Raw genomic sequence first — 19323 nt, 5'->3', positions numbered from 1 at the left:
AGGTGCTTGTGCCCGCACATGCACGCCCACACACAATGGACACAAAGTTAAACAAAATAATACTTACCTCTTCTATATGTGATGCATTCTATGTCGTGCCTTCTTCTAATTTCACCTTTTTGAAACTAAATACTGGTCTGGACCCACTGATTGACTTCACTAGCTTTTATAATAGATCGACAGACCTATATTTGAAAAATTACTACTCCGAAAACTGAAAATCACTGATGAAATCGTGAGTGCATAGACTGTATTAAATAGGGTAGGTAAGCTGGGTATGGAGAAAACTTGCAGACAGTTTAGGTTACAGCTAACTCAAACTTCAGAATTACCCAGAGGGCTTGTTAAAGCACAGATTGCTAGGATGGGGCCTGATAATTTGCACTTTTAATGAGTTCCCAGTTAATGCTGCTGATCCTGGGACCATACTTTGAGAATCTCTGGTCTGTGTTAGTAAGGATGGTGACAGAGTTAATTCCACCTTAAGGGCAAAATCTATAGAACTTGGAGGTTAGTTTATATGAGCTGGGATCTGTAAAAATACTTAGAGGAGATAAATATTGGAAAGCAAGTTCGGCTTTGGAGTAGAGAGATGTTACTCTCAGGGGAGAAAGAATCCTAGTTTGTTTTATGGGGATGGTTTACCTTGGGCAAAGGATAAAAAATGGTACTTTAGAAAGAAATTCCCTTTGTGTTTCTAAAAGGCCTCTTGTTTGGGTCTTTTTTTTTTTTTTTAATTGCCCTGTGCCCTTTGCCCTTCTTCTGCCTGATGTCACCCAATGTCTTCCTTCCATGTTAGCAAAAGGAAACTCACGTGAGGACTAGGATGACACACCAAATCATTGGCAGGTAGAGCTGCTATTAGAGTTCAGGCCTTTCAGCTTTGTGTTATATCAATAAATATGTCTACCAAGCTTTGTGTAGGTATGGCTTTTGCAGGCTATACTCTGTGGCCAAACCTCAGGAAATCAATTTACTACACTCGAGTGTTATTCAAAGCACTATTCAGGTATTATAGGGGTTATAATCATGAGTTGAGATCCAACCTCTCTATTTACAGTAGAATGTAAAGTGTTAGAAGACAGAGCTCAGTTTGAGCTTTAAGGTAGTTACATAGTATGGAGAATCAAAGTTAAGTTAATCGATCACATCTAGCGCAGTTATCTGGAAAGGCCAGGTCAAAGAAGTGGCATTTAAATAAATTGCTTTTTTGAAAATATGAATGCTATTTCAGTATATAAAAATGAATAAAAATACTAACATAAATATCTCGTATTTTTATACAACTCAAAATTTTTAATGTACAACATATTAGATAAAAATGAAACTGCAAAACCAATAAAAATTCAGTTTGCAACATCAGTGTGATGGATAGCAATAGGTTGCTGGAATAAAATCCTTGCCTAAAATGTAAGTTTCTAAAGCTTAGTGTTTTTAAGTGAAGCTTTGGGGCCTGGGCTGCTTGAATTTGAATCCTAGTTTTGCTACTTCCATTCTGTATGCCTCTCTAGTTTTATTACTTACAAAATATACAGGACTATTGTGAAGGTGAAATAAGTTAGTACATATAAAATGAATAGGCAGCTCCAGGCATGATAATAAATACACAGGGTCTCTTGGCAGTGAGTACTGACTGTTGGTCAGATATTACTTTGAGCTCAGTATTCCTGTCACTGATTGTCATGTAGTGACTCAGTTCTCCCACTTGCATTCATATCAGAATGAAACTTGGCTCTGATATGAAGCTATGACATCTTTGGCATTCGGTGACAAGACTGTGTCACTGACTTATTTGTCTGCCCCTGAGAGAAAAATACCTATTTCTTCAGAATGAGAAATACGGTTATCACATGGGCTAGTTAAGTGAGGTATGAAGTTTAGGTAACAAGGATATGAGGGTAAGAATATATGTTTTATGTCCTAGAATCAGTGAGTTGTATGACTTAGTTAGAGCACAGGAAGTATGAAAGGGAGTGCTGAAAGTTTAAACTGGGAAGGTAGGTTGGTGTCATTTCCTGGAGGACTTTGCATACCAGAATGAGAAATTGGGCATGCACTCTTTCTTCCCCTGCTCCCAGTTTGGTTTTTGGTTTTGAGCAGTAACGTGGTATGAACAAAAATGTACTTTAGGAAGATTGGTCTGGGGACCTAGGGTTTGAAGGTTAGAATGGGGAAGGACCCAGGGGAACGTACAGCAGAGAGAAGATGATCACAGTAGTTCAGCTAAGAGTATTCATAACCTAAAGAGAGAGGCAACAGAAAGAAAATAGCATATGAGGAATGTCATCATGTTAGACTACAGGGGTTGGTGATATATTGCATGTATATAAATTGACAGAGTGGAGAGAGTTTTAAAATATTACCAAAAATGTAGTCTGAAGGGATGGTAGTGGGAATAAGAAGGAAGTCAGCCGGTATAGCCTGGTTTTGTGGGAAATAATGAAGAGACCTTGGATATGTTGAGTTGGGATCTAGCAGAATATCCCGTACAGGTACCCAGCAGGAAATCGGCAAATCCAAAAGTAGTAGTAGGGATAAAAGTGAGGGAGTTGTCGTGCAGATTATAGTTGGAGTTGTGAAAAGTCAACATGGGAGAGAAGAGAACAGAGGACTGCTGATACTGAGGAATATTTATATTTACTTACATTAAAAAGAAAGGAAGGGATGCAGAAGAGTTCAAGAAATCTAAGTGTTCATAAGTTAAGACAGAAGAGAACTGCAACAGGGAGGAGATGGTCTGAAGACCAAAGAAGGGCTATAGGACTTGGTGACTGGAAATTACTGCTGACTAGCAGGACAGCATGTGCTCCCCTCTACCCAACCCCCCCCCCATGTACTGAGAACACAAGGAAATAAAGAGTAAATGGATGCTGGGGAAGTGGGGACAGTGCATGCAGACAGTTCTTTCAAAAAGATTTGCAAAGAAAGAAGAGAGAAGGTGGGAAGAGGGTGATGGTGGGCTCCAAGAAATATTAGTATTTTTTTAATAGATGATTTTAGTTGAGAAGGAGCAGAAAGTGATAATAACTTAGGAATCGAGAGAAGTAAGTGACTGCTTAAGTTCTGTAAGGAGGCTGCAAAGAATATGATCGAGAGCACTAGTAAGTGGGTTAGCCTTGACGAAGGAAATAGATCTAATTCAGAAATAAGGGGAAAGCAGCACTAAGAGGATATCAAGAAACTCTGAGGGGAAAGGAAGGAAAGTGGAGAGTGTTTGTCAAAAGTTCTCAACATTCTCAAGAAAGATAAGGCGAAGAAATTGCTGAGAAGAGAGACGGGGTTGGAGTTGGGGTTTGATGGTAGAAAAGGTCTTAAACATCTAGCACTGCATATTTATTAGGGAGTTCACCGGATGAAAAGGATTGTAAGGGTACAACAGGAGCCAGCTAGCATGGATCTGTGGTGGAGAGTGTGACTATGTATCTTTCTCTATGACTATTAAACTCAATGATGATAAGGAAAGTAAATGCATTATGTTGCCCAGGACTGGAATGATGGCAGAAGATCATGTGGATAAGGGATTCTAATAGTTTTCCAAGTGCTTTGTTAAAATAACAGGAGCTCTTAGATGTGTAGAAGGCTCTGATGAGGATAAAGAGGAAATTCACAGAGGCATAGGAATTGTGAAAAGAGTAGAAATCATGGTCAGGGTTTTTGTTTGTTTGTTTTGTTTTGTTTTTTTACGGAGTTTGAGATACTGGGGCTGAAGCATGCCTAATGTTGTAGTCCAAGTTTCTTATGCCAGTTGGTGACTAGAATGAACTAGAGCTGGAAGTCTTTAATTTGGGAAGGTAGACAATTTATAAGGCCAAAGTGTTGATAGATTAATTCAGTCAGGGTTATTGGCAGGAAATAGAATGGAGAGGCAATTATGAACCTCTTTGGAGAAGGAAGACTGGGACAAGGAAGATGAGAAGGTTGAATAAGTCAATGGCTTGAGCTTCGGCTGAGGAAAGAATGGTTGGTGAGTCAAGGTGAAGGAATAATAGTGCAGAAGGAACGGTAAAATGCAAGAGCACTTTAGTCTTTCTTCCGGGCTATGAAAACCATAGCCCTAACTGCTACACTTACTGTGACTTTGGGTTAAGTTACCTAACCTTGCTAAGCTTCAGTTTCTTCACCCATGGAAGTAAGATAAAAACAGTATGTACCTCATAGGATTATTGTGAGTATTTAAATTAGATAATGTATGTAAAGCATATAGCACAGAACCTACCAAAAAATACATTAGATGTTCTTGCTGCTGTTGCAGTTGCTGACACAGACGTGTATAAGAGATACGTAGATCTTGCATAAAGTGGGCTATGCTGTGTCACTGAATGCAGCATAGACTAGGTAACACTTGTGGCCAGTGTCACTCCTGACACTGAGAAGTATTAATACCTGAATGCTTCACAGCTCTCTCCTTTAAGCGGCAGGACTCACCTTCACTGAAACATTCTTTAGAAGTTGTATCATCACAGAAATACAGTTTTTAGTAAATTTGAGGAGGGTAGGAGTATCCGTGGAATGAAGGGAAATTGTTCACAATAGAACAAGAGCAATAAAAGGGGCTAGTAGGTTTGTACCACATCAGACTAAATGGTGGGAGAGCTTCCAGGAGTTATATTTCCAGAGCTAAAGCTGGCAATGCCAGGGATTAGATATAGAAAGGGTAGAGTGGTAGCCTGGAAGACCATGCTAGCTGCAGGGATGCAGGCTGTTGCTCCTGGAAGACATACAAACACAAGTTAATAGAATACCACGTGTCCAAACAAGACAGGCAGTAGGAGCTAAGAGAAAGGAGAGACTCCTTTTTTTGGTTTGTTTTTAAACTTAGGTGCTCTTTAGATGGCCAGTGCAACCTCAGTTCTAGGAAAACCTAGCTTTGAAAATGAAAAAAGTTACTCTGAGTTCTAAGTAACTTTACCTGTTCTCCTAGCCCTTGAAATTTGCTCGGTAGGAGTTGGTTGTTTAAATCTTTGATCACATGAAAGTAAATCTTTGACTTAAGAGTGTTCGCATTCTACCTGTCTTACTACTTTCCGTTGCTGTTTTGGACAGGTAAATGGCCAAGACCTCAAGAACCTGCTGCACCAGGATGCTGTAGACCTCTTTCGTAATGCAGGCTATGCTGTGTCCCTGAGAGTGCAGCACAGGGTAGGTGTCATTTGCAGCCACCAGGCTTTTCTACTATTGTTGTGAATAAATCCTGTGGTATAATCTTCAGTAGTGTGTTAGGGTCTTTTTTCCTTTCACCCTCACTCTTTCTTTCTTTTTCCTTTCTTTCTTTGTTTTTTTACCCTCACTCTTTCAAAGAGCTTGTCTGGCACAGGCAGGTGTTTTCTGAAACCTCTGCTTATCATTAAAGGAAATTCCAAACAGTATGTTTGCAACCCAGGCCCTAGCTTCAAGACAATGTGTTCTAAAGAGAAAGTTTGACAATCAAATGAAAAGAAATGGGGGGAAAAAGTACAGCCAGAATCAACTGTATTTCTTAGTAGGGAAAGAAACATGTCTGCCCTTGAACATTCTTATTTATGAAACTCTAGGTGCAGCGGTGGTGGGTTTTTTGATACCCACTGTGTGCTGTTTTCTGTCACCACCATGAACCCTTTTCTTGTCAATTTGGTGACCCTCTTGACCAAAGCTCTAGTTCTCAAAGGAGATGGGATTCAGATTTTGGTCAAGGCAGCACCTACCCCTAGTTTTTATAATTTGGATGATGAGAAGAGAAGCCTGGGTGGACAGAATTCCTCCCATGGCACGAAGGGCTTTGGAATGCATTTATAGCACAGGTTCGTTGTGCCTTTAAAGTTACTCCCCCTTAAATTGATACCATCTTTGCCTCACTGAGCTCCTCAGTGAGGCTTCAAAGGCTGAAGAAGAGTTCAACAGGAGCTAGTACAAAAGAGGAGAGGGCATGGCATGAAAGATATCTGAGAAAACAGCCAGAGTTGCAAGCAGAATCTTGGTATGCTGGATTAGAAAACAGGTTGATAGAAGACAGTGTTGGTAATCAGCTGCTTCTGCCTGGGCTCTTCTTTGTTTCTAAAGCACGGGAGAATTTACGCAGGGGATAAAGGGAAGTAAATATAGGCATACTCTTTGGATATGATTAGGGTTCTTTTTGAAGGCTTGTGGGAGATGATTTCCAAAGTCCATTTTTTCAGAAAGGTCCATAAATAACTCCTAATAAAACAGATTCTTCTGGCCAACGAAGTGACCTAGCCCTGAAAACCACGTCTTTCTACTGAGTATGCTCTCTCAGGACGCCTCATCAAGAGATGAATGAAAGATGTAAAGGGATATAGGATAGAAAAGGTTGTTTATTCAGTCTTGTCTTTTAGAACAAGGAGGTCAGAGTTCCATGGATTGCAATGAGGAGATTAAATCTAACCAAAATGAGATGGCACCACAGTTGCTGCAAGTGAGCTATTAAAAGTTGATGTTAAGAAAGGCTGCCTTTAAAAAATTGACTGAAATGAAGAAAAACCACCAGCCTCAAAAGGGAGTGCTTAGGCAATGGAAAAATGTAACCATTTGAATATGATTTGTTTCTTCCTATTCACCTTTGAGTCTTCCACCTCCATTCCATATGGATTTCACCTTTATCTTTGCCTAGTATTACAGAACAAGAGATGAAGGACAGGACGCCATCTTAGGAGGGAGTGGGTGCCTTTTGGGAATTGGAAAATGTTTCTAAATAATGTCATCGCATATGTGTTAACATTGTTCAGATCTACTCTTATCGTACTCTGATAATTTTTCTCAGTTAACATTTCTAGACTGTTTACTGCCCCTGCCCAGTAATTTCCAGGTTCCCTATAGGATCAATAGGCTTCATCTTGTATCTTCATTTTCCTGATATGATACACGTATAGCTTGGTGGCGACAGTTCAGAAATAGAAAGAAGTTATCTGACCTACCCTCAGGGGTGCCTTTAGGTCAGTTGTACAATAAGATTAAATGCCTCACCATCAGACTTATTTTGTTTCCAAAGAATGGGTGACACTGATGGATCAGCTCAGGACAAACAGAGAGGACTCCTTCAGCCCTAGTGCACAGGGTTTACAGCTTTGGGTGGCGTGGCGTAGAGACTGTAGGCATGGGTAACATGTCAACCTGGACATTTCAGTTGTGTTGAACACACACTGGTCGTTTGTCTTTCCCTTCTAGATACAGGTGCAGAATGGGCCTCTAGGACATCGAAGTGAAGGGGAGTCAAATGCTATTCCCGCAGCTGTGGTGCTGGTGTCAGTGTTTGCCCTCACCGTGGTAGCAGCCTGGGCCTTCATGAGATACCGGCAACAACTTTGAAAAGCTTGCTTTCTTCCAGTGCTCCCAAGAAAGAAGATAGATTTCTCTCTTTCTCTCACCCTCCTCCCCTGCCATTCTCCCATGACTTTCCCTCTCTCTACATAGCCAGCACGCGGTTTATTTAAAGAGACTGCTACCCAACCGCAACTTTGCTATTCCAAATCTCTAAATCCACGTGTTCTGGTGGGAGAGTAAAGGCATTGTTGGAAGGAAGGCTGAAGACTTGCTTAGAACGAATGAAGATTTATATATTTTACTAGGACCGCCGATTGAAGTTCAGCTACAACCCCGAAAGGGAGAGATCCAGTCTTCCCATCACCGCAGTCGATTCCTTTTTTCTTAGCTGGCATGCCTCCAGGGCCAGCTGTAATAAGAGGAAGAGGGGATTTTTTCTTTTTAGTGATTTTCCTTGGGAAGTTTTTGTGGCCTTTATTTAATTTCTAATTACCTATTTGGGTGCCTACTTTGTTTCAGACAAAAACAAATGAGAAGAGCATTTCTACTTCTTTTAAAAAGCAAAAAAATATATATATATACACACACACACACACACACACACACATATCATATGCATATATGATAGTATAGTAGTGATGCCTTTTAGAGAATTGAAGTGATGGAAAGCAGCTCTGGTTTCTGATGTGAGGGATTAAGGAATAATCTTAATTGAAGAATTTGATACATAATGGGAGTGAGAATGAGCCTCAAAAGAGGATGCCCAATCTGAGACATTTAAACTGAGGTAACTAATTAAAAAATCTTAGAACAATATTTCTTCTCATAATAGCTATGGTGAAGTTGAGGTCAAATGCCATGAACCATCTTTGTGCAAGTCAGTCTGTTTAAAAAACTTGGGAGATGTGAAGATAAATCTTACTCATCTCTGAGCTACCGTACTAACTAAATAGTACCTGTTAAAGGAGCACCTGGAATAACTGGTCAGAGCTGTGGTGATGGGGCCAAACCAACCCAGTGAAAAAAATCCTAAAATGAAAAAAGATGGTGTCTCCAAAGTGGCACCTCAGACTGTTTACCAGTCTTTCCTGTTTCTGTTAACAGACAAAATCTGAGAGAAAGGACTGCTTCTTGTCAGGATGGGCATGAGGTCAGCTCTGCATCAGTTCAGTTAAAGAAAAAGGGTTTAGATTGCTAATTTTTTTTTAAGGCTCTAAACACTGGTTGTGGCTTTTAATGAATAAGCCATTTTGCAGTGAAGGGGAAGAAAAGAGTTTTGTGTTCGGGGATAAGGAGGCTTGGTGGCTGTTTTGTGGGGACACTTTGAGGGAAGGGTATGGATAAATGGATGTCAGGGAATACCAAGAATACTAATGAGGCGGGAGCCCTCCCGTTCATGTGGTATTGAAGGTTGGTTTTAAAGCACTAAGGAGACCTGAACCAAGGCTAATTTTTAAGAAAAGCATTTCCAGTTACTCTCTCTTGCCTTCTGAGACAGCCTGCACTCTGTGGAGTGTGTGTCTACGTCTATTCTAACCACCCCTCTCCAGGCCCACCTCTTGGCCTTTCTCTTGCCTTCTGAGATGGCCTACACTCTGTCTACGGAGTGTATACCTCTCTAAATAAATCTAGTTTTACTCAATTATGGCTCACACTTTAATTCTTTCCTGAACGAAGCCAAGGACCCTCACTTGGCGGGGCGCCTCCCAGGGACTCAGCTGAGAACTGGGACTTGGCCATCCTGTTGTGCCCCACTTATTTTCCTGTATCATCTTTTGGCAACCATGAAGGGACAAATGGGAAAAAAAGAAAAAAACAAAACAAAACAGTCCTCAAAGGCATAATCTTGACCCACCTATCCACCTATTGGGCTTTGGCTCTTCTCCTTTCAGGGCATGGCAGGGGACTTCTCTCATGCCATGCAGATTCAAGTGGCCCCTTTGGTGGCAGCCAACGCTGCCTGCAGGATCTGGCAGAGACTAGCTCTCTAGCCACGAAGGAGCCCACCGAGCCCAAGGCTTTTCTCTCCTCAGTCTTTTCTCATTCTCCTCTTTTGCTCTATCTCTTTGCACTTGAGAAGATCCAAGAAGGCAACAACCCAGACCTCCAAATTAAGACTAAGTGGCAAGTAATTGACAACATAATTGAGTGAGTTTCCCCTCTGTGGCTCCTCAAGCCCAGTGGCTCCTCTGTACTTGACTTAGTCTTGGTCCAGTTCCAGGATGCAGGAACTGCATGAGGGGGCCCGGATGGGTGAAACTCTGGGAGTGCCCGTTTAAAAATGTGTGGCTCAGCCCTCCCTGAGTTCTCAGGGCTTTTGGCCTCATTGCAGCCCTGAGTGGGAGTTGTTGTCAGGCACTCCCCTTCAGTGGGCCTGTGGATCTCTGACCTAGGAAGCATCGTGGCTGTACACATCCCCTCTTCGCCCTGCCCTGACTTAGACTATCTGTACGATCTGTTGATCCTTGAATGCCTTTGCTTGCTTTGCCAGCAGGTTGAGTGTTGCCTCCTTTACTTCTGTGAACAGGTGCCCCTCCTCAGCATCACAAGGACCACCTCCTGGTAAGGCACTCCAGCCCTACCCTTCTGCTCTATTTGTTTCTTTTTTCCTTTCAGAGATAAAGATAATCCAATTTAGTTGACTCAAGGCCTGAGTCTCCTTCTTCCCTCTCTAAAGAATTTAGGCCTTGGGACTCTGGACACCTCTTCTCCCACTGGCCCTTGCTTCTCTCCTTGTCTAATCCAAAGGAGCTCTCTCAGGCTCATGGGCACATCATCCTAACCAAAATGGGGATGACTATAAGCATCCCAAAGGATTCCCCATTATGATTCATAATTTGCTAACTGAGGGAGACTTAGGATAGTTTAAGGAAAAAGGCTGAATTTTCCTTTGCAATACTGCATGGCCCCAATACGAGCTAGGGGATCAAGAGATCTGGCCCCAAAATGGGGTTATTACAGTACCATCTTACAGCTGGACCTGTTTTGTAAAAGGGGAGGTAAACTAGGGGACGTCCCATACATCCAGATGTTCCTGACCCTATTCCAAGACCCAGGTCTAAGGAACTTTTGCTGGGTATGCCTGGCTCGCATCCCCTCAAAGCACCTTCCCCCACAGGAGCTCAATGTTTTTGATGACCCTCGTATGGGTCCACCTCCCCAAGGTCCACAACACGGAACTCCTACCTCCCCCGACTCTGAGAGGGGACAGTCTTCACGATCATCTGCCCCTAACACCCCATCTGGGCAGCTGTGGGACCCCAGGCCCTCATTAATTAGCCCATGGATCTGGCATTTGGAGTATTTAACAATAGAAGCAGTACTGAAGCGGCAAGAAGGATTTGGGGACAACTGTGAAAGGCACAATTGTTAGCAGCAGCCCTAATCCCTACACTACCCCAGGGTTACCCTCCCTTTCAAAGACCCATGACATGAACAGGATCCAGGACACCTGGATCAGAGCCACTGTCTCACTGAGAAGGGACCTGTTGCAAGTACAACCAGGCGGGCCACTGGAAGGATGAATGCCCCATGACTAGGAAAAGTCCACTGGGCCCCTGCCTGATATGTAAACAAGAAGGCCACTGAAAGAGGGACTGCCCCTAGTCCCAAAGGGGTATTGGGACTCCCAAACCAATGATGGCCCAGAGGACTGAAGACTGGTGGGGCCCTGCTGGCTGACCCTCCCTGGCTTCCAAAGGACACCTGGTCATTTCTCTAGAGGAGCCTCAGTAACCCTTGATGTGGCAGGTAAGAAAGTTTTTTCTTATTAGATACAGGAGCCACCTACTCTATGCTAACTGATATCCCTGGACCCTTGTTCTCCCAATCCTGTGTAATGGGATCAATAGAAGGCCCCAAACCAAGTGCCTGCTAGAAAATTTTACCATTGCACATCAGTTTTGGCTCATGCCTGAGTGCCTTATCCCCTTGTTGGGAAGGAACTTGCTCACTAAATTCCAGACAATAGTCCAATTTGGGGACCCTCACAAAAAGGACATTCACCAAGAAAAATGATTGCCCTTGGCCATGGGAGCTTGCCTCAGGACCAAGCCAGAGGGAGGTCTCCCTTCTGCCCCATATTTCTCAGGTGAACCCTGCTGCTTGGAACACTGACTCCCTGCACTCTGTCTATGGAGTAGGTACCTAATTCTACTCTAACCGCCCCCCATCCCCGGCCTTGGCCTTTCTCTTGCTTCCTGAGATGGCCTGCACTCTGTCTATAAAGTGTACACTTCTTTAATTAAATCTACTTTTACTCAAAGAAAAGAAAAAAGAAAACCATTTCCATCCTCTAAATATATTGGCCAGACTATAGGCTTTATATAATCTTGACAGAAAGACTATGAAGACTTTTCCTCAGGCAGTTGGTTGTATCCATTTTTTAGCATCTGGTACAAATGTTATAAATGTTGACTGGACATCAGCTTTGTTAAGACTTTGCCAGAGAAGCAAAATACATAGCCTTCATCCTAAAGGGATTTTTTTTGGTTCCAGATGGGAAGAGAACGCCTACACACATAAAATAATAGATAATTACCTGCATAGGCAGAGCAAAGTAAGTTAGTGTCAAATTTATATTGCAAACATCAAAAGGGGCACCATTACCAAGAATTGGGTCACTTGAGAAAGTTCCATAGAGGAAAGGGACAAGTTAAGGACCCTTGAGGAGCTCACAGTCTAGTTAAGAGAATTCACAAATAGATGAGAAGTTAAAAGTCTATCATCAGGTTAAGCAATAGTTGAGAATAATAAGAGAGGAAATGGTTCTATTCAGAATGTGATGTAGTGACAAAGACATGTTTTAGGAATTCAGAAAGAAAAAGCTGTCATATGGTGGCATCGGGCCAGAGTGGAAAGGGAAGGCCTTTAAAAATAAAAACCCCAGTAAGACCTTGCCTCTGGGTCACCTACTGGTATGAGAAAAATTCTGTTTTGAGCAATGCTAGTATGATTTATGCCTTTGGACCTGAACTGTTCAGCACCTCTGAGACTCAGACAACTGCATTTCCTAGACTCCACAGAGAAACACTGACCGTATTCCAGTTCTCACCTCAACCAGCCCCACTGAGGAGACACAACCTCTGGTGCCTTCCCTGTGTCTGGAGGATTGTGCAGCAGCTTCTGCAGTGGGCCAGCTTCCCTCCTAGCATTCATCTCAGGTTTGGACATTAACTCCTGCAAGGACCTTGAGACATACAAAACGAGGCAAATGGCAAGCAGTGAGTAGAGCTCTTTGCTTTTTTGTTTCCTAGTATATGTAAATAAAAACACCTGTCCTATCCCATCGTTGGTAGAAGTTTTGCTTTGATTGATAATGGTGATTCTGAAGCACTTGAATAGTTTAGGTTTTCTCTGGAATTAAATAATATTTAAAGGCCAATATGTTAGTTTTAGGCAAGTATGCTAGTTAATTCTTGTTTCTGATTCTCTAGAAAACAAAATTACCATAGATGAAGTGTTGGAGTCCATTGTAGGTCACTAAAAGATTTATGGTCTTTATGGATTGAATCTAAGATTTCTGACACTTTGTCAGTTGCATCTCATATTCCTACCAGCTAAATGACTGTGTTCAAAGTGTTAAAAACTGAATGAAATACTTCTAAGAAAGACCATATGCTTAAAACGCTTCTCTATATTTATCATCCTATATTCTACATATAGTTCTGGGAAGACATTGCTTCAATCATCTCTATTTCCTTTTCCCACCAGATTTTAACCAGTGCTATTGATTTAACTTAATCACACCATCTAGCCTTATATAATGGAAAAAGGAAATTAATACTTGTTACTGCATTTTGTGCCAGGTACTAAACTGAACCCTGACTGGTAACACTATTTCTTCATGCCTCACAGCTCTGAGGACTAAGTGTTGTTAGAAAGACACTAAAGAAAAGAACGATTGCTTTCCTAAGATTACATAGGTGGTAATAGTGGAATCAGGATTTAAACTCAGGACTTCGGGTGCCACCATCAATGATATTTCCTCACTGGCAGTGATTCCCGAAGTGAGGTCTCTGGACAAAAGCATCAGTATTACCTGGGAACTTGTTAGAAAAACAAATTCTTGGGCTTCACCCTAGACCTACCCAGCAATCTGTGTTTTAATAATCCCTCCAGGTGACAGATGCACGCTGAAGTTTGAGAACTACTGCTGTATGCCAATAGTCACCTTTTCCTCTGGTTAGAATCACTTGGAGAGCTTATAAACATCTTGATGCCTAGGCTGTACCTAGACCAATTAAATAGAATCTCTGGGCTTAGGACGGGGGCAGCAGTAAAACAAAGTTCATTGGGTGATTCCAGTGTGCAGTGTCAGAAGAAAAGAATAAAAACAACAACAACAACAAAACACTCTATCATACTTTAGACACTATGTAAATTATTAAATTACATATAGGCATTGCTCCAGCCAAAAATGAGAATTTCACTTGGGCCTTTTTAGATCCCCAGTCTCCAGTAGCTTCTCCCTCAAGTATAGATGTGGAGTAAGAAGTGGAGTATCTTTGGCTTCTGATTTGCTAAGGATTGACAAACCTCCAGCAAAATGTATTAGTAAGCAACTCAGCTTGCGCATCTATTAAGTTAAAACCAGGTCATACAACATTGGAGCTAAAAGATTCTAGGATGGATCTGTCTTAGAGTTGAGAAAATCAAGGCTCAGAGAGGAAAATTAATTTAACCCACATCAAAGACTTAGTCTGTTGCAGAAGGGCCCTTTCTGTCTCATATTTCTGTCTTGAATCTGTCCACTACATGGTCATGGACAAAACTGTCCTTTTTATCTCAGTCCACTTCCATCTTCTCTCTCTGGGCCTTGAATAAAGGCCAGAGGAACTGTTTAACAGCTGAAGCGTATTCAAACATCAGATTATCCACAGAATAATCTGAGAGACACCTAATATCAAATTTAATCAGATGAACTCTTCTGAGACTAATCCCAATAGTTCTAAACTAGAGAAGTATGTTTTCTGATGTTGGACATTGTTTTCATTGTGTAAATAAGCAATTTTTAAAAATATATTTAAAGAAATGAGACGTTAGTTTCTCACGTATGTAGGGGAATAGAGTTCATTTCATTTCACATGCAGCCAATGCAGATTTTATTCTCATCTGTTTCAGCTGAGATTTATCTTTGGACAGATGAGGGTTTTTCCTACATTTGACAAATGAGTGCCTACTGTATGCTGTGTGAAGATACAAAGGCACATAGAGTCACTCTGAGCTGAGACAGCGCAGCATCTGAAAGTGGGGGAGTACTTGTTGGTGATCTCGCTGTTAAAATATTTTTCTGCTATCACCCTAAAGTGGTAGATTGAGTTGTGAAGCCCTTTACCTCTCGTCTAGAATAGGTTTACAGCTGGTTGCTATCCCAGGGTAAGCCCCTTTTGCTGTTTCACTTCTATCTGAAAATTCTTTCAAGACCAGCAGTCACATCCAAAAGGGCAATTGTGATCAAAAGGAAGATAGTACTTTGAGGAATTCTGTTCTGATCAGAACCAAGTTCTTAACAGCCATAGACTCTTGCCTGATGTTGATATTTATAGAGAGACTCCAAAGCACTTAATCTGCTTACCTGATGCCCTGGATGATATTGTAATAACCTGTATTATAAGAAAGCATTGCTATGTCTAAGGAATCAAGACATAGCGAACACTAGGTCCTGTTTCTAAATGTTTGCCTTACTCTTTCTTTTTGCATGGGGAAAGGGCAAAGGGAGAGGGCTGAAGTGTGTTTTTCAAATACAAGTTGATCATTAACAGAGTCATTTACAAAAGAACTTTTTATTTACTGTAATCATTAAATTGATTGACCAGTCACAGGAAAATGGGATGATCCTTCTTCCCAGTTTGCAGATTTTAAAATGGAATCACAGAATTGAGTCCCATTTTAATTTTGTATCTGCAATGCTGATTTGAATATGAGTTTCTTACTATGATTTTTTAACATTGAACGTCATTTTGTGTAAAATATATATGTATTTTACCCCCAGGATATATTAGTCTTTGTAAGATTCTTTTCCTTATGAACCTTATTTTATTTAGCTTCCTCTCTGCTTCGATCCTGATGTCACACTGCATGCCTAAGAGCAATCAGTTTCTCAGATCAAATAGATGCCCTATAGCAACTTGAAAGACATATGGACATAAAACCGTATTTTCTTTTTCTTTTTTTCTTTTTTTAAATTGAAATACTGTCAGTTACAATGTGTCATTTTCTGGTGTACTGCACAATCTCCCAGTCATGCATATACATACATATATTCATTTTCATGTTCTTTTTCACTAAAGGTTCTTAAAAGATATTGAATATAGTTCACTGTGCTATACAGAAGAAACTTGGAGGGTTTTTTTAAATGTATTTTTGTATATAGTGGCTAACATTTGCAAATCTCAAACTCCCAAATTTGTCTCTTCGCACCCCTTATCCCCCAGTAACCGTAAGATTGTTTGCTATGTCTACAAGGGTGTTTCTCTTTTGTAGATAAGTTCATAGTGTCTTGTCTTGTCTTGTCTTGTCTTGTCTTGTCTTTTCTTTTCTTTTCTTTTCTTTTCTTTGTTTAGATTCCACATTTGAGTGATATCATATGGTATTTTTCTTTCTCTTTCTGGCTTACTTCACTAAGAATGACATTCTCCAGGGTGATCCATGTTGCTGCAAATGGCATTATTTTATCCTTTTTGTGGCAGAATAGTATTCCATTCTGTAAATATACCACAACTTCTTTATCTAGTCGTCTGTTGATGGACATTTACGTTGTTTCCATGTTTTGGCTGTTGTAAGTAGTGCTGCTGTGAACATTGGAGTGCATGTATCTTTTTGCATTAGAGTTCCATCCAAATATATACCCAAAAGACGGTTAGCTGAATCATACTATTTATTCTTTTATTCCATTAATCACCCCTAACACAATTCAACTTCTATAAAGTATGAGAGAATCTAATTCTCACCTCAAAATCCTTACAAGGAGAAACTTCCACTCTCCTCTCCATTCTGTATTTTAATTACAAATTGATGCCTTATCTCATTTTGGTTTGAAGGGAAAAAAAGTCAGTAACTATCTTAAAATTGCATCAGACCCGCTTATTCTTCCCCTGTGACTTCTGCAAGAGACCACGGGACCTCTCAGCCCAGGTATACCCTCTTATTATTCCTAATTTCTCCCATATTTTGTCTTCTCTAAGACCCCTGTGCCAGGATCCCCAGGATCCACTTAGCACAGCACCCCTCCCCCTCATGAGTACACCATTGTTATGTAACAGCACCCCCCCCAGCCCCCCACACCTGTCTGGGGATGCCAAGCCTTCAGCCTCTCTCCACTCTCCTCAGGACTATACTGCTGTTTAAGAGATGCTGTTCCAGGGATAGGCTTGCCTGCCTCCCACTTGACTGCGTTTGCTTTGGTCACAGGCTCCTCACTCATGGGGCCTGCCTGGGCCCAGGTCCACCTGACAGGTGATCTCCGGCTGCCTCTGCTCTGGCTGCTACTGTTGCCAATCTGCTGCTCCCACGCCCCACCAGGATGGCGCTTCACTTCCTCTGAAGTTGTGATCCCCAGGAAGGTGTCCCACAGAGCGGGAGGAACTGGGATGCAAGGCCAGCTTTCCTACAAGATTCGCCTCAGTGGCCAAAGACATGTGGTTCACATGAGAGTCAAGAAGAACTTGCTGCCCAGACACTTTCCCGTTATCACCAGTAACGACCAAGGCGCCACGCAGGAGGACTACCCTTTTATCCCCCGAGACTGTTACTACTACACCTACCTGGAAGGGGTTCCTGGGTCCATGGGCACGCTGGACACCTGCTATGGAGGTCTGCGTGGCATGCTGCAGGTGGATGACTTCACTTACGAAATCAAACCACTGGAGGCTTCTTCCAAATTTGAGCATGTGATTTCTCTGCTTGTGTCACAAAAAACACCAGGAGAGGATGAAAAGTGTAAGATTAAAGAGGAAGAAACAAATCAAGCATATGAGGAGGCAATGCTTGCTGAAACTCCTAGAGCTGCCCCTGTATATTTGTGGTGGCCACACAGGAAAAACTTAAAACTTCACTACACAGTTACTAACTCATTAGTGGTTCAGAACAGAAATATCACACGTATAATAGAGAACGTAGTGATTCTTAACAACATAATGCATAGCATTTACTACCAGGGTGAACTTCAGGTTTTCATACGTATGCTGTGCATATGGGACGGTAACGACGAGGTGAAAGTAGAAGAATCTCAGAATGCTCTAGATGCATTAAATTCATTTGGTTTATGGAAATACTGGAGATGGTATACACAATTTCCTCATGATACTTCATTGATTCTTACAGGAAAAAAAATCGGTGGAGCTTCATATTATAGCAATCATGAAGGAATATGCAACCCCAATTGGGGAGCATCGTTTGTATGGGTAGCAAGGTATCACATATTTTTAGCTGCAACTCTTGGAGCACATGCAATAGGTCATGTTCTTGGCTGTAGACATGATGGTCCTGGTTGCCATTGTTTTCGAAGACACTACTGTGTCATGGCTGCTGAGCCTGGTCTTCTAGATATGATGAGCAACTGTACTTATGCCCAACTGCACAGACGAGTTTCTATGTGGGATCCTTGTCTGAGTGCTCCAAATACACCATACAATAATTTTCCTTATAAAGCTGCTCGCTGTGGTGACAAGATCAAAGATCAAAGGGAAGAATGTGACTGTGGCACCATAAAAGACTGCTCTCAGGATAAGTGTTGCAATTCCAATTGTGTCCTCACCCTTGGTAGTGTCTGCAGTGAAGGAGATTGCTGCAGGAGGTGTAATTATGCTCAACCTGGAAGTGTTTGCAGAGACACTCTTGGTATTTGTGATCTACCAGAATACTGCAGTGGGAAGACGCACGTTTGTCCAACAGACGCTTATATCCAGGATGGAACCCCGTGTTCACCGTTAGCCGTGTGTGTGAAAGGAAACTGTAGTGACCGTGATCTGCAGTGTCAATCCCTCTTTGGCTTCGAAATAAAAGATGCTGGGTCAGCATGCTATGAAAAATTGAATGTAAGAGGTGACCGATTTGGAAATTGTGGGGTGCGAGTGACTCGAGCAGGAGGAAACTCTGTACCATGTGAAGAAGATGATGTGCTGTGTGGAATGCTGCACTGTAGTAATGTGGAGGAAATTCCTGGCGGGGGTGAGCACACTACATTTCGTCATATAGTAGTAAAAGATGTTAAAGTAGAAAGATGCTTTGGGTACGATGCACACTTTGGGACACACACACCATATATGGGGCTTGTGGTGGATGGGGCAACATGTGGTGCAGGAAGATACTGTATGAACCAAAACTGTACTTTTTTCCAAGACTTCCATTTTGACTGTGATGTCAAGAAATGTAATTACAGAGGGGTATGCAACAACTTGAAACACTGTCATTGTCAGCGAGGCTGGAAACCACCAACGTGTAAAGAGAGAGGACCAGGTGGCAGTACAGACAGTGGCCCTCCACCTGACAAAGAAATCGGTATTCGAGCCAAAATAATATTTAATGTAAACATTTCAGTAGCTCTACTGCTTCTCCGTTTTAGCCTTCTTTTGCTTGCAGGGGTTTTTGGTTCCTTCTTCCATTTAGAAGCAATTGAGGATAAAAAAACAACTGGTGAAAAAAAGTAATCCCTTGAACCTGAACTGGAACACACAAAATGGAGACAATCACATTGGAACTTATGGGTAGAAATGATCAGTAAGCACTCTGATAATTACATAGTCCTACAGCAGTTATGACGTTGTCATCTTGAAATAAATGACTTGGCAGTTTTAAAAGGGTCTGTGTGGTTAAATGCATTTGATATTTTACATCTGGTCATAGTCTTACTATTCCTATAGATGACAGTGAGAACTATTGGATTCACCAACAAGAGGGCCTGTGCTTAATTTATGTTGTGGATACTGATGTTTTACAGGTGTGTCTGTAGCACATCTTGTTTGAACTGGTATGCACTTGTTTAATAACTTTACTAGACTCTTTCTTACTTGGTTATGTACTAGATTTTTGTTATTGGTTCGCTTTTTTGCTAGTTTAAAAAAGCATAAC

The 19323-nt window shown here is 41.6% G+C and overlaps 2 protein-coding genes across 2 annotated transcripts in view; both read left to right on the top strand.

The window, feature by feature from the left end:
• Positions 1–8896, top strand: part of SYNJ2BP (synaptojanin 2 binding protein) — a 34463-nt gene extending 25567 nt beyond the window's left edge. Inside the window, exons 3-4 of the mRNA XM_006206920.4 lie at positions 5044–5139; positions 7159–8896. Coding sequence (XP_006206982.1) covers positions 5044–5139; positions 7159–7299 — 237 coding nt within the window. The 3' untranslated portion in view covers positions 7300–8896. The remainder of the gene's footprint in view (positions 1–5043; positions 5140–7158) is intronic.
• Positions 8897–9098: 202 nt separating this feature from the next.
• Positions 9099–19055, top strand: LOC102538065 (disintegrin and metalloproteinase domain-containing protein 20-like). The gene is made up of 3 exons (XM_072963310.1): positions 9099–11004; positions 12270–12476; positions 16585–19055. The coding sequence occupies exons 2-3, from the start codon at positions 12467–12469 to the stop codon at positions 18900–18902; spliced, it is 2328 nt and encodes a 775-aa protein (XP_072819411.1). The 5' UTR covers positions 9099–11004; positions 12270–12466; the 3' UTR covers positions 18903–19055.
• Positions 19056–19323: the final 268 nt, after the last annotated feature.

Source organism: Vicugna pacos, chromosome 6 (assembly GCF_048564905.1).
Source record: "Vicugna pacos chromosome 6, VicPac4, whole genome shotgun sequence".
NCBI lineage: Eukaryota > Metazoa > Chordata > Mammalia > Artiodactyla > Camelidae > Vicugna > Vicugna pacos.
This window is presented reverse-complemented; position numbering and strand designations above follow the sequence as displayed.